The sequence below is a fragment of the Dendrobates tinctorius genome, unplaced genomic scaffold (genome assembly GCF_039654945.1).
Source record: "Dendrobates tinctorius isolate UK_male_01 unplaced genomic scaffold, ASM3965494v1 ptg000377l, whole genome shotgun sequence".
NCBI lineage: Eukaryota > Metazoa > Chordata > Amphibia > Anura > Dendrobatidae > Dendrobates > Dendrobates tinctorius.
Window position 1 is genome coordinate 497,390 of NW_027362043.1, and position 14,980 is coordinate 512,369.

The 14,980-nt window shown below is 43.1% G+C and overlaps 1 protein-coding gene across 6 annotated transcripts in view; it reads right to left on the reverse strand.

Annotated features, from left to right (window-relative positions):
* LOC141075867 (cyclic AMP-responsive element-binding protein 3-like protein 3) overlaps positions 1–14,980 on the reverse strand; it is a 227,420-nt gene that overhangs the window by 105,070 nt on the left and 107,370 nt on the right. For 4 of the 6 annotated variants that reach the window (XM_073563031.1, XM_073563029.1, XM_073563032.1 and 1 more), the window contains 2 exons: positions 3,548–3,663; positions 3,310–3,438 (listed from right to left, as the gene is read on the reverse strand). In XM_073563031.1, the coding sequence (XP_073419132.1) occupies positions 3,310–3,438; positions 3,548–3,663 (245 nt within the window). The remainder of the gene's footprint in view (positions 1–3,309; positions 3,439–3,547; positions 3,664–14,980) is intronic. The other 2 variants (XM_073563030.1, XM_073563028.1) reach the window with 1 other exon arrangement.

The following is a 14,980-nucleotide window of genomic DNA, read 5'->3' on the forward strand; positions in this document are numbered from 1 at the left end:
ATTAGATTGGCCGCTTTTTGCTCTGCTTTCAGAATATACCAGAGTGCTGATATAGTGGGCGAAGTCGTGCGACTTCAGTATTTTTCTATCAGACGTGTTGGACATTTTTTGCAGGGTTTTTTGCGTGATTGCAGACAGTGTCCTTCCTTTCCTGTCCTGTCTAGTTAGTGTGGGCCCCATCATTTGCTCAGTCTATTTTCCTACCTGTGTTTGTGTTTTCATCTTGTCTCACCGACAATATATGTTTGGGGGCTATCTATTCCTTTGGGGTCTGCTCTGGGGCAGTTTAGTTTTCCCATTTCTTGCTTTAGGCTTATTTAGCTCTCCGGCTGTGTCGAGGCGTCTAGGATCATCGTAGGTATGCTCCACGGCTACTGCTAGTCATGTGGATAGGATCAGGGGTCTGCAATCCACTTAGTTACCAACCTCTCTGTTTCTCTGTGGCTTAGCGTGGTCTTGCTTTCCTCCTCGGTGACCCAATCATAACAGTGGCCATTATACAGTGTGAAGATTACAGTGATGGGGCCATCATACAGTGTTGGAGCCATTAAACAGTTTGGGGGATACTGAGGAATCAATATATATACAGTGAGGGGGCATTATACTGTGTATAAGAGAGCATACTGTGTATAGGGAATGTTAGGCGTCGGGTTCCTGCAACTGCACAGCAGGGATCCAGAGCCGCACATTCAGCAGTCTCCCATTCTCCATCGACCGCAGAGGAGCTTGCTCAGCTGCCCCGTTGTTCCCGATGCTCTGCTCAGACCAGCTCTGTGGGTCTGGTTGCTGCTGCCACCTCTGGGACAGCGATAGCAACGCAGGCTGGGATGGCCGGAAATGACGTCGCGGGACATAGGTGTCGACCGTGCGTGTGCAGGCTACGATGGCTGTGCCCCCTTTGTGTTACCATTGGGACGATGATGCATTGCGGCTTCCGGTTTAACCGGAAGTGACATAGCGGGAGGAAGATGCTGACTGCGCATGCGCCGGTCTAAATGACCACGCACTTTTTCAAATGCTATGGACAGTATAAATAGCCCTAAATCGCCATAATACCGGTCACACAGCCCCCCGAGGAAGCCTTATAGCGAAACGCGTCGGGGCATAAGCAGGACCATCCGACCACCCACATGGGTAAGATAATGTTCACGTTGTCTCATTGGTCAACTGTCCATGGATTTGAGGGAGGGGACGTGGAGTAGATAGCAGGCAATGAGGCCTAACCACTATATGTACCCTCTCCTTGCTCATTAAGGTGAACTAATGACATGATATAAAATTCACTACTAATTTACTGGTATTTGGGTTGCATTAATTTTATATGCACCCATTTTGTTATTGATCACCTTATTTGAACGGAGACTTTTTCAATGTGATCATCTAATGTGTTGGGTGGTCTGTGCTTTGGTTCTATCACCTTACATATCCTCTCATCTGTATGTTCGCCTTTTTTAGTATATATGTATTTATTAAAATTGAATAAAAAGAATTTTTGCACGTTTAAAAAACTCTTTGTCTTCGTGCTGAATACTTTGTTTGTAGTGACTGGGCTTGTTTTGAACTCAGTTTTCTGTACATTCTAACAGATTAGATATTCGAAAAAACTTTTTGACAGTTAGAGTGATCAATGAGTGGAACAGGCTGCCACGAGAAGTGGTGAGTTCTACTTCAATGGAAGTCTTCAAACAGAGGCTAGACAGTGGGTCTGGTTGCTGCTGCCACCTCTGGGACAGCGATAGCAACGCAGGCTGGGATGGCCGGAAATGACGTCGCGGGACATAGGTGTCGACCGTGCGTGTGCAGGCTACGATGGCTGTGCCCCCTTTGTGTTACCATTGGGACGATGATGCATTGCGGCTTCCGGTTTAACCGGAAGTGACATAGCGGGAGGAAGACGCTGACTGCGCATGCGCCGGTCTAAATGACCACGCACTTTTTCAAATGCTATGGACAGTATAAATAGCCCTAAATTGCCATAATACCGGTCACACAGCCCCCCGAGGAAGCCTTATAGCGAAACGCGTCGGGGCATAAGCAGGACCATCCGACCACCCACATGGGTAAGATAATGTTCACGTTGTCTCATTGGTCAACTGTCCATGGATTTGAGGGAGGGGACGTGGAGTAGATAGCAGGCAATGAGGCCTAACCACTATATGTACCCTCTCCTTGCTCATTAAGGTGAACTAATGACATGATATAAAATTCACTACTAATTTACTGGTATTTGGGTTGCATTAATTTTATATGCACCCATTTTGTTATTGATCACCTTATTTGAACGGAGACTTTTTCAATGTGATCATCTAATGTGTTGGGTGGTCTGTGCTTTGGTTCTATCACCTTACATATCCTCTCATCTGTATGTTCGCCTTTTTTAGTATATATGTATTTATTAAAATTGAATAAAAAGAATTTTTGCACGTTTAAAAAACTCTTTGTCTTCGTGCTGAATACTTTGTTTGTAGTGACTGGGCTTGTTTTGAACTCAGTTTTCTGTACATTCTAACAGATTAGATATTCGAAAAAACTTTTTGACAGTTAGAGTGATCAATGAGTGGAACAGGCTGCCACGAGAAGTGGTGAGTTCTACTTCAATGGAAGTCTTCAAACAGAGGCTAGACAGACATCTGACTGGGATGATTTAGCGAATCCTGATTTGAGCAGGGGGTTGGACCAGATGGCCCAGGAGGTCCCTTCCAATTCTACGATTCTATGATTCTATGATTCTAAGTCATTATCTGTAACTGTACTGTGATCTCTTATATGTTCTGTAGGACTGGTATCTACCACTGACCATATGGCGGTAATATCAATATTGGTCTTTATATAGAGATTATTTTCAGCAACAGCGCCATCAACTGCTGAGGTTCTCCTCCACTATTATGGTGCGTCACCCAGTTGTAATCAAGGTTACCTGGTTAGGGGCCAACTCAGAAGTTTCGACCCCCCTGAACCAAAACTCTAGCTACGCCTCTGGTCCAGGTGTAAGTTAAACCTCTGAACCTACCATGCCTCAAAGATTGTGGGAACCCTGCACATTAGTGATGAATGGATGGAATGACCTTTTCTTTTTGTACTGCCATCACTGCCTGTAGCATGATACTGATGGGTTATGACCTATACTAGATTTTTAATTTGTTAAAATGTCATGGTATCTGCATTGCTTATTGAGAAATAGCCATCTCACAGTGTACTGTAAAGTAAAATTACACAGCCTGACCTCTTATGTATTAATAATATGCAGTGTATTTCCATTATTATGAAAAATCATCACTAATCATCAAACACTACTGTGATGCATATTACCTTTGTAAGTGGTAGTTGAGTAGGCAGAACTACCCCTTCCTTTGAAAGAAGTTTCTTTTCATCTTCAGTCAGAAATAATTCACCACAAGTCCCAGAATTCCGACTACTTGATGGGAAGCTAGGCTGCTGCTTTGAGAATATCATTGCAAATAAAAAAGTGAGGTGTAGAGCATTAAAATGCAAATAATATAACATTTTGGTTAAAAAAAGCCTGCTTTTAAATTAATGTAAATCTTACCAAATCGAAGTTATTTGATAGCAAAAGATCTTTTACAGTCAGGGAATATGATATATCTCTGCACTGAGAATTAATTTTCATATTGTCCTCCCTACAAGGCTGTCCTGTCCACAAGTCTAAAAAAGGAAGATAAGGAGTTAAAATTGTAATCATCCATCTGTCAATTAATTCAACCAGCCATGTTCTTTATCTGTACAGGAGCACAGCAAGAAGACCCTATGACATACTGCAAATAAATAGAATGAATAGACATCAGACTTTCCAAAGTCCTTTAAAGGCCACTAATTCAACTTATCTAAACTATTTGAGAGAACTTCCAGACATGAGATTCTTGGCATTGCCAACAAGGACAAATATGCATTGTATTACATTCCAATGACAACTATTCTGTATTTTTGTATATTTTTCTAAAATTAAACACTATTTTATTAATGAAAATTTTTTTTAATTATGCGTAAAGCAGTGAATTTCTTGCATATTTTCTTTGCAAATGATAAAGCAAAGTCTTTACAACTAAGGCTGGTTTCACATTAGCGTCTGTTTGCGCAGCGTTTCATCAGCAGCAATCCGTATGCGTCATGTTTACCTATCTTTAACATGGTGTACACAGGGGCAGGCGTTTGCATCATTTTGTATGCGTCAGAGTACGCATGCGTTGTTTTTCGGTGTGCGGTGGGGTCCGGCGAACACAACATGTTGGATTTTTTGAAGCTGCAAAAATCCATCAAATATGCGCATTCATGCGCATGCGGATGAGTGCGTCAAAAAACATATTACTGTCTATGGGAATGCATGCGTACACAAGGACATATGTACACACATGCGTTCTATACGCATGCGTTATTTTAATGAGTTGGCTAGGAAGTGATTCAACCACCTGCTAATTGATAGCTCTATAAAAGGAAGTGTGGACACTGCAAGGCCATAACTCTCTGGATTCTGGACAATACCACAACACTGGCTATGCAAGTATAGAACCTTAGAAAATGTTTGTCTCTCTCACTGCTGTTTGTACTTTGTACTATTTTTTTTCTGTTTTACTTTTAGACGTGTCGACTGTCCTAGTGCAGTGGCTTGCTCCTGGTTGTCTCTTGGTGCAGTGGTTTTCTCCTGTTCGTCTCCTGGTTCTGCTTTCTGTCATGGTGAGGACAACACTGTCTATGCAAGTATAGAATCTTTGCAAATGTCTGTCTCTCTGAATGCCTTTTCTGTTCCTTGTAGACTGGCCGACTCTCTGGTGCAGTGGGTGTCTTCTGGTTGTCTCCTGGTGCAGCGGTTTTCTCCTGGTCGTCTCCTGGTGCTCTGGTTGTCTCCTGTTGCTGCCGTCTGTCCCTGACCTGTGCTGACTGCTGGACTACTGCCTCTAATGTAAGCATTTGTGTCCATTTTTTGTCTACATTGTTTTTGGATCTTTACAAGTTTAATTTTTCTTCTCTGTTCTTTTTTGTAGTGTTTCATTTGACTGTTGCCAGCTCTTCAAAATGTCCTCAAGCGAAGAACTGACGTCTTCCCAGGGTAGACCCGACAAAGATTATGTAATCACATTTGCTATACTGATTGGTATGTATTGACTGGCAATACTCCACATGTGTTAAATCATTTAATTTATTTACAGGTACCTGGCAATGATGAAGAGCAGGATCAGTCGAGTAGAGATGATTCTTCCCAGGGTCGTCGGGCTCATGTGTCTCAAGAGGAAAGACGGGGTGTAAGTATTCTTTTCATCAGAGTTGCAATATAATTTTTTTTCATTTTTACTTAAAATTCTTTTTTTCTATTTTATCTACAGATTTCCCAATGGGAAGAAGCCACACTCGACATTAACAACAAGCAACTTATTCACCTTGTCCAAGAGCGAGTACCGTTGTGGGACACCCCACCCATGACCACAATGTGGTTATTTGACAGCTCTGGGATGAAGTGGCAACATCGCTACTGCCTGGTTGGGACCGTGCCACGCCGCGCACCAGAATAGATTTTGGTAAGTATTGCAATATGGTCTGAAACGGCAGTGAACCTGTGAATGGATGTGCATTGTTTTCTAATTATTTTTTTCCCCCTTCACAGTGAAGCGAATCAAAATCCGTTGGCGCTCGATGAAGGACCATTTCAAAAAGGACATAAGAGAGGAGGTTCGGGTTCAAAGTGATGCAGCTGCAAGGTTATATAAATATATATATATATATTTAACAATGTTTAATTTTTTTCCACACACATAACCTGGAGCAGTACAACACAACCCGGATCATCCTCTGTTGAAGTGGTCCCTCATCTACCAGCCACTGAACAGATGCAGTCCCCAATCATCCACCAGCGATGGAGCAACCTTGCAGGCTTCACAGGCTGGGGAGGAGGCAGCCGGTCTATCAGATTTCCCCTCTCCCAGCCCTCTGCCACTGCTTTTGCTGGGTCTTCTCATCAGCGGCAGAGGGCCTGGGAGAGGTTAGGCATGCCCGGGTTTATGCAATTAAGCTCGGTCTTCCAGGATGGGATCAGGTTGATTGCTGACAGATTGAAGAGTAGGTTCAAGGAAGTCAACAAACGCCTTGCCCACCTGGAAGCCGAACTTGAGAGACTGGCGCAACATTTTTTTCTGCAATTGAGCAGAGCGTGTCAGAAAACCTTACGCCTCAACTCCAGCTGAACATCATTCAGGCCTACCAGGTTGCTTACAGCCACGCATTTCAGCAGCAGCTGTCCCAGCAGCAGTCACAAACCAACAATCAACAGGCTGGAGGATATTTCCAGCAGCCAATCTACTTTCCAGTTGACACAGCACCGGACTATCCGCCACCACCACAGCCTCCAGTTCATGGAGCGACCATGCTGCCAAGTTCATCAACCCTGCAGTGGGCAGCATCCACCATGCTCCAGAATCCAGCACCCATGCAGCCAGCAGTATCAATGATGCTGCCCAGTGCACTCTACTGCCCAGTCCACCACCCCTTCCCACTACAGCACCCATGCCCAATCCAGAACCCCTGCCAAGTCCAGCACCCCTGCAGCACCATGCCAGATGACTGCTACAGAGGCCACCACTCCCACTCGGCCAAGATAAGCGAAATCCCAAAAAAATATTGCCACCAGGACAAAAACCAAGAGCCAAAAAACTATTCCCACATTGAACCCGTCACCTCCACCCTCTCCTACCAATTTGTCAATACCTTCCCTTGTGTCTGTCTGTTCCTTCCAGTTTGTCTATTGATTCGCATGATTCCACTTTGTTATCTATCCCCAATGTCTCCACTGCCATCCCTGATCCAATCCTTCAATTTGTTGCCCCTTCCCCTGTAGACCCTTCCCTGTAAATCCTTCCTCATCAAATATCACCCAATCCTCACAGCTCCACACCCCCAAGGTCCACCCCATCACACCCTCACGTAAACCCCGACGCAAAAGCCAATCACCCCAACCTTAACCCTTCTATTTGTTAAAGTTTTGAAAATAAAAGTTGTATTTTATTTGCACTATATCTTGTGTTATTTGTATTTTTATGCGCCACCGTCGACTCAAACACACTTTACTTTTGAGGGAAGGTAGTTTATTAATTAACTCAGAAAACATTAGGGGTAAATTTTTACATTACATGTACATTTTAACATCACAGGTACATTTAAACATAACAGGTATGTAATATTTGACATTACAGGTATATTTAAGCCTAACAGGTACATTTTACTTAGCGGCTTAAATCATTTTGTCTTGCCATGCCACATGTCCATTATCTGAAACAAAGTAACAGGCAAAATTATCCCTCATTTGGGCAACTTCCACTGTGGTTCTCAGAGGGTGAAATTGGTAATCATGCAATGTAACAGGTTCCTCAGGTTGTAAGCTTGGTCGCTCTTTTACCAGGATGTAGTTGTGCAGTACAACACATCAATAGTGTCAATTTTTAGATTAATGGATGTGCACAAAATGCGCCATTTCAATACCAGCAATCCAAATGCACACTTCATGGTTCTTCATGCCCTTGTCAGTCTGTAGTTGAACATTTTTTTTTGTGTGATTTAAGTTCCAACTTGAGTATGGTTTAATGAGGTTGGCACACATTTTGAACGCGTCATCCCCAACAACAACAAAAGGCATTGGCGGTCCATCATTGTAGGGAAGAGGTCGTGGCAGCGGAAAATTAAAATAATTCCCATGCAGACGTTGGCCCATGTCAGAGTTTTTGAATGTCTACGAGTCATTTCTTAGTCCAAATAAGTCAATGTCCACAGCATCAAATCTACACTCAGCATCCGCAATAGCCATTAGAACAATGGAAAAGTATTTTTTATAATTGAACTACTCTGTTCCACTTGAAGCTGGTTTCATAATCATAATGTGTTTGCCATCCACAGCCCCCACACAGTTAGGAAAATTACAAATTTCATGGAATTTGGAAGCATTTTCAAGCCAAAGTTCAGTTGTGGGTTGGGGGAGGAATTCTTGCCGCAGAATGTCAACTAAAGCACGACAAGTGCCCACAATAAGCCCAGAAAGGGTGGATACTCCAATCCTGAATTGGAAATGTAACGATGATAATGTCTCTCCAGTAGCCAGGAATCTGCGTAAAAGAAAAAGAGAAACAAAAATCAGTACACTGCTTAGGGTTAGGGATAGGGTTAGTGATAGGGTTATTTGTGACAGGAGTTTCTTTTTCAACATTACGTACCTCAGGGTGAACCATGAAGAAAAACCAGAGAGCTTTTTTGGAATCCTATTAACTACAATATAGAAAAAGTCAAAAACTTTTTTCCAAGACAACCATAAAAATTATGTAAATTGTCTTTATTAAGGTACAACACACATGTGAATGAATACAAAGTTCAGAATTAGTGCTCACAATAAATAGCATACAAATGAACAGTCGGGCAGCGTATAACCTTGAAGCACTGGAGGGTATCAGTAACACATGAGGCCACAAATATGCATAAAAAATTATAATTAAATAATAAAGTGCCTAGTTCAATCACTAGTGACCAATATACCCTATGATCTCATACAAAATATGGGGAAGGATAGAAGATAAGTAAAGGACTATGTGTCCCTATAATATATGATGTATAACATCAGAGCGACAACGGAGTTTAGCAGCCTTGAACGCCAATCATAAGTCTCATAGACATTAGAAATAATGTAAGTCATGAGCCATAAACCCCTGTGCCATAATTAAACCCCATAGTCTTACCCATGAAATAACCCCTCCAGCGTACGGATGCCCCGACGCACGTTTCGCTGTGGTTTCCTCGGGGGACACATAGTCCTTTACTTATCTTCTATCCTTCCCCATATTTTGTATGAGATCATAGGGTATATTGGTCGCTAGTGATTGCGCTAAGCACTTTATTATTTAATTATAATTTTTTTATGCCTATTTGTGGTCTCATGTGTTATTGATACCCTCCAGTGCTTCAAGGTTATACGCTGCCTGCCTGTTCTTTTGTATGCTATTTATTGTGAGCACTAATTCTGAACTTTGTATTCACATGTATGTTGTACCTTAATAAAGACAATATACATAATTTTTAAGGTTGTCTTGGAAAAAAGTTTTTGACTTTTTCTATATTGCAGATAATAGGATTCAAAAAAAGCTCTCTAGTTTTTCTTAATGGTTTACATTGTATGTTGAGAGTATCCTTGGATGAGAAATATGTATATGGTAACTCAATTTATCCCATATGTTTTCACGTACCTCAGGGTGACCCAGACACATTCCTCAGCAGGAATTGCTCGACGGAGCAGTGTGTCCTGTCTGGCGATGGATCCTTGGACACGTAGCAGCAAGTCTTGGAAGCTTTTTTGCGACATCCTCAAGTAGTCAAAAAGCTTCTCCAGGTTTTGCTGCAGCTCTGTGTACAAAGAGTGGTACTCAACGGCTCTCTCACAGTTCAAGGATGAGGTGTTGCCAATAGCTACGACGACGATGTCTTCTCCGCCTTTCTCTTCTTCTTTGTTCTTGACAAGCAAAAGCAGAGGCAGCAGCCAACTTCAGTTGTAAATCCAGATCTTCTAGGAAGCTGTCCAGGTCAAGATCCATCTTGCAGCTAGATACAGCAGCCAAATACGAGGATTTCCTCAGTGCAGTGTGTCTATATATACACTCACTGGCCACTTTATTAGGTACACCATGCTAGTAACGGGTTGGACCCGCTTTTGCCTTCAGAACTGCCTCAATTCTTCGTGGCAGAGATTCAACAAGGTGCTGGAAGCATTCCTCAGAGATTTTGGACCATATTGACATGATGGCATCACACAGTTGGCGCAGATTTGTCGGCTGCACATCCCTGATGCGAATCTCCCGTTCCACCACATCCCAAAGATGCTCTATTGGATTGAGATCTGGTGACTGAGGAGGCCATTTGAGTACAGTGAACTCATTGTCATGTTCAAGAAACCAATCTGAGATGAATCGAGCTTTATGACATGGCGCATTATCCTGCTGAAAGTAGCCATCAGATGCCTGTTCTTAGCTGAGAGGAGTGGTACCCAGTGTGGTCTTCTGCTGCTGTAGCCCATCTGCCTCAAAGTTCGACGCACTGTGCGTTCAGAGATGCTCTTCTGCCTACCTTGGTTGTAACGGGTGGCAATTTGAGTCACTGTTGCCTTTCTATCAGCTCGAACCAGTATGCCCATTCTCCTCTGACCTCTGGCATCAACAAGGCATTTCCGGCCACAGAACTGCCACTCACTGGATTTTTTTTCTTTTTCGGACCATTCTCTGTAAACCCTAGAGATGGTTGTGCATGAAAATCCCAGTAGATCAGCAGTTTCTGAAATACTCAGACCAGCCCTTCTGGCACCAACAATCATGCCACGTTCAAAGGCACTCAAATCACCTTTCTTCCCCATACTGATGCTCGGTTTGAACTGCAGGAGATTGTCTTGACCATGTCTACATGCCTAAATGCACTGAGTTGCCGCCATGTGATTGGCTGATTAGAAATTAAGTCTTAACACACAGTTGGACAGGTGTACCTAATAAAGTGGCCAGTGAGTGTATATATATATATATATATATATATATATGTTTATATATATATATATATATATGTATAGAAATCCCATGAGACACGCCTACTGGGTGTCTGATGTCAAGGAAAAGCTATTGCAAAACATTGGAAATTTCTAACACATGCGCATAAACAACACAAGCGCAAGCACAGACGCATACACACGCATGCAAATGCAGACTTTTTTTGCGCCATGCATAAGATGATGCGGATAAAAAATGCTGCGTAAACAAGCATTTGCATGGGTTTTTGCACGCGTTTGGGAATGCGGATGATACACTGCGGACTCAAACGCAAATGTCAACCTAGCCTAAATGGGTCATTTTTTTAGGATGACCAAGAATTACCATAGCTTAGAAATTCCATTCATTAAAATAGTGAACAGCACAAAGGCTCAGTGGTTTGCACTGTTAAATGTTTCATCTGGGACTTTGCAGACTGGTAGTTTCTAACTCCATGCCTGTTCTGTCTGGCGCCGATTTCTGCCAGCTCAAAGCAATCATGGACAGCTGAGGCTCCAAGTGATTTCATGTAGACAGAGCTGCGTCTTCTCTTATGCTCTGCTCTGCTCATGGGGTGTCTCTTCCGATGTCATGCTGATTGACAGTTAACTTCTCACTGCCTAACTACAGGAAGCTGGCTGTCAATCAGAATGATTTCTGCAGTGATGCCCCATCAGTGAGGAAGAGGAAGAGCTGCTCTATTGACATGAGGTCAACTTAAACAGTAAAACTGCCAACAGGAGCGGTCTGTGAGCTGGCAGACATCAGTGCCACTTGGGTAGTAGGTTTGGATGCCACTTGAGGTTCCTGAATGTAGTTTGTATATTTAGTCTATTTTTTGGGTGACTACTTTGGCTTCCTTTCATAGTCCAAAATTATAGTAATAATTAAAGTGCACCTGTCACCTGTTTTGGCCACTCTGAGCTGTGTCCGCTGCCTTTCAGGGCTTATCTACAGCTATTATGCTGTAGATAAGCCCCTGATCCCACCTGTAAGTGAAGAAAAATAAGTTTTATTATACTCATCTGAGGGGGGGTGGTCCAGTCCGATGGGTGTCGTAGGTCCGGGTCCGTGCCTCCCATCTTCTTGCGACGCTGTCCTCCTGCTTGCTTCATTGCTCCTCGCATCGCACTTCTGTGCAGGCGTACTTCTCTGCCCTGTTGAGAGCAGAGCAAAGTACTGCAGTGCACAGGCACTGGGCTTCTCTGACCTTTCCCGACGCCTGCGCACTGCAGTACTTTGCTCTGCCCTCAACAGGGCAGAGAAGTATGCCTACGCAGAAGTGCGATGCCAGGAGCGAGGAAGCAAGCAGGAGGTTGGCATCGCAAGAAGATGTGAGATGCCTGAACCGGACCTGTGACACCCATCGGACCGGACCGCCCCCTCGGGTGATTATAATAAAACTTATTTTTCTTATCTTGCAGGTCAGACTGGGGGCTTATCTACAGTGTTATTGAATGCTGTAAATAAGCCCTGAAAGGCGGTGGCTGCATCTTATAGTGGCCAAAACAGGTGACAGGTTCCCTTTAAGAAATTGGAATTGCTGTGTGTGCTTGAAGAATTACTTTTGAAATTTATGCTGCCTTTGACATTGTGAATGGTTACTTCTCCTTTCCTCTAAGAGCTCATACTCACATGCGAGAAACTCGGACGAGTCTCGCACGTCAATATCCGGCACTGCCGCCAGCAATTGGATTGGAACGTTCAGCTGCATGTATTTCTATGCAGCTGAACGCTCCGATCCGAGTGCCGGCGGCAATGCCGGGTATTGATGTGTGAGACTTGTCCGAGTTTCTCGCATGTGAATATGAGCCCTAAAAGGTGATGCATATGTGGCGTCCTGCGTCTTTGCTGCCACAAAATGGTTAAATATGTACTGTTTTGCATGTGTTTTGTAAGCAATGGAAGTTATGCTTTCTCTGCTAGAGACCACAACACACACACACAATTTACCTCACTCCCTTACTTGTCTGAAGCTTAGAGCTTTGCAGACATACCCTAACTGCGAGGGGGAGGAGTCAAGTGTTACTTTCAGTGAAGAAGGTGAGGAAGATGGAGAACGCTCCTGGAAGCCATGACATGCGCTTCCTCCAGGAGCAAAGCTAAGAAGAATCAGGGAGTCAGCCCCTAGGCCATCCATGCTTTCAGAGCAGGGTGGTAAGTTGAGAGACTGTGTGGGTTTATACAACCAACAGCAGAGTGTTTTCCCCCAGAAAGACTGCAGCAAACTAGGATCAGTGAAGGATTGTGCAAGAAAGAACTTGAGCTGCACACAGGATCCAAGCTGCAAGTTGCCAGAGGAGAAATACACAGTGAGTAGTGGCTATACTGGAAATTCTAGACTCCGGGAAGCCTTGGTACCAGAAGGGATTGGAATAGCAGGAAGCTTACACCGGAAGGATAACTCCCATTCTGCAGAACAGACTGTAACCTGGTGACAGTTGTAATATCTCCTCTGAACTGCACCTGAACTACAGTAAATGATAAAGTGACTTTCCTTGTCTCCTGACTTATTATTCCATGCCTTCTACTTCCATCACAATCTCTGGGGGTCAGCCCTGGTTGGAGAGGGTTAAATATCTTCACTGCCATCACCATCTACTCCCCCAGGGATCATCTGCAGTGCGGGCTTTAGTACAGTCAGACACTCCATCTGGCATCACGAATCACTGCATAAACTTTATCCCTAATCAATACTCCCCTTTTACATGACCGCCTGGGGCCATGGACCGGGTCACTGTCACTGTGACACATCCCTTTTTTAGATGACCGGCCTGGTACCGAGTATCCTACGGCCTCTGGGGCGCGTCACATAGACACAACTTAAAACTGGATAGCAATATTGTTTCCTTCCTTTTGCTCCTGAAGTTTATTGAAGAAGAATGTATATAATATGGCACCAAAAATTTTCAGATACCATTTAAAGCATAACCATTGTTTTGTTATTTCATAAATCAATAGTACACATGAAAATAGCCAACTTTGTAATATATCTTATCAGAGAAATCTGCTTCTTTCTTTGCCAGAAATGATCAGTTATTATCAAAATTCTCAAAATCTGTATTCAGTGAAGACTGACTTCCCTTTACTGAGAAAGGAGATTGCAGTTGCTACTGAAAGGATTTATCTAGATATGAGGGGGACAAGGAGGGAGTATGTTTCTATCCTTCAAAGTGATGGCATAGAGGCTTGATTTGGCATCTTTTTCTGATTGATGGAACATTGACCATCTTAGATCCCCACAGCCACACCCCTGCTTTAACATATTGTTAATTATTTGAATATGCCATATTTCATTTTTAAATACAGTACTACAAAGCTAAAGTTTTATTACACTCCTCAAAATTTAAATTACACCATTAAGAAGACAAGCCATAAGGTTATGCAAATTGAGAAGGTAGAAGCCGTCACTGTGATCTGCAAATTATTACATTTTCAAGTACCCATCTCCAGTCTGTGGTACCTGGGAGGGGCATAAAAGCCAAAACTAAATGAATTTTTTAGCCATATGCAAACTCAAAAATCAGATAAAGTCTTGTGGGATGGTTGTGTGATGCCTCCTGTTTGTTGATGTGGCAGTTATTGCCGCTTGTTGCAAATTGAGTGGGAAAGAATCCTTGAACTGAGAGACCTTGGATTATCGCTCAAGCAGATCACTACATGTTTGCATGAAAGTGGACTACAGTCATGGCCAAAAGTTTAGAGAATGACACAAATATTATATTTTCACATGATCTGCTGCCCTCTGGTTTTTATGTGTGTTTGTCAGATGTTTTTATCACATACAGAAATATAATTGCAATCATATTATGAGTAACAAAAAGTTATATTGACAGTTAGAATGAGTTAATGCAGCAAGTCAATATTTGCAGTGTTGACCCTTCTTCTTCAGGACCTCAGCAATTCTCCCTGGCATGCTCTCAATCAACTTCTGGATCAAATCCTGACTGATAGCAGTCCATTCTTGCAAAATCAATGCTTTTATTTTGTCTGCATTTGAAGGTTTTTGTTTGTCCACACGTCTCTTGATGATTGACCACAAGTTCTCAATGGGATTAAGATCTGGGGAGTTTCCAGGCCATGGTCCCAAAATCTCTATGTTTTGTTCCCTGAGCCATTTAGTTATCACCTTTGCTTTCTGGCAAGGTGCTCCATCATGTTGAAAAAGGCATTGTTGATCGCCAAAGTGCTCTTGGACGGTTGGGAGAAGTTGCTCTTGGAGGACATTCTGGTACCATTCTTTATTCATGGCTGTGTTTTTAGGCAAGACTGAGAGAGAGCCCATTCCCTTGGCTGAGAAGCCACCCCACACATGGATGGTTTCAGGATGCTTGACAGTTGGCATGAGACAAGACTGGTGGTAGCGCTCACCTGGTCTTCTTCGAATAAGCCGTTTTCCAGATGTCCCAAACAATCGAAAAGGGGATTCATCA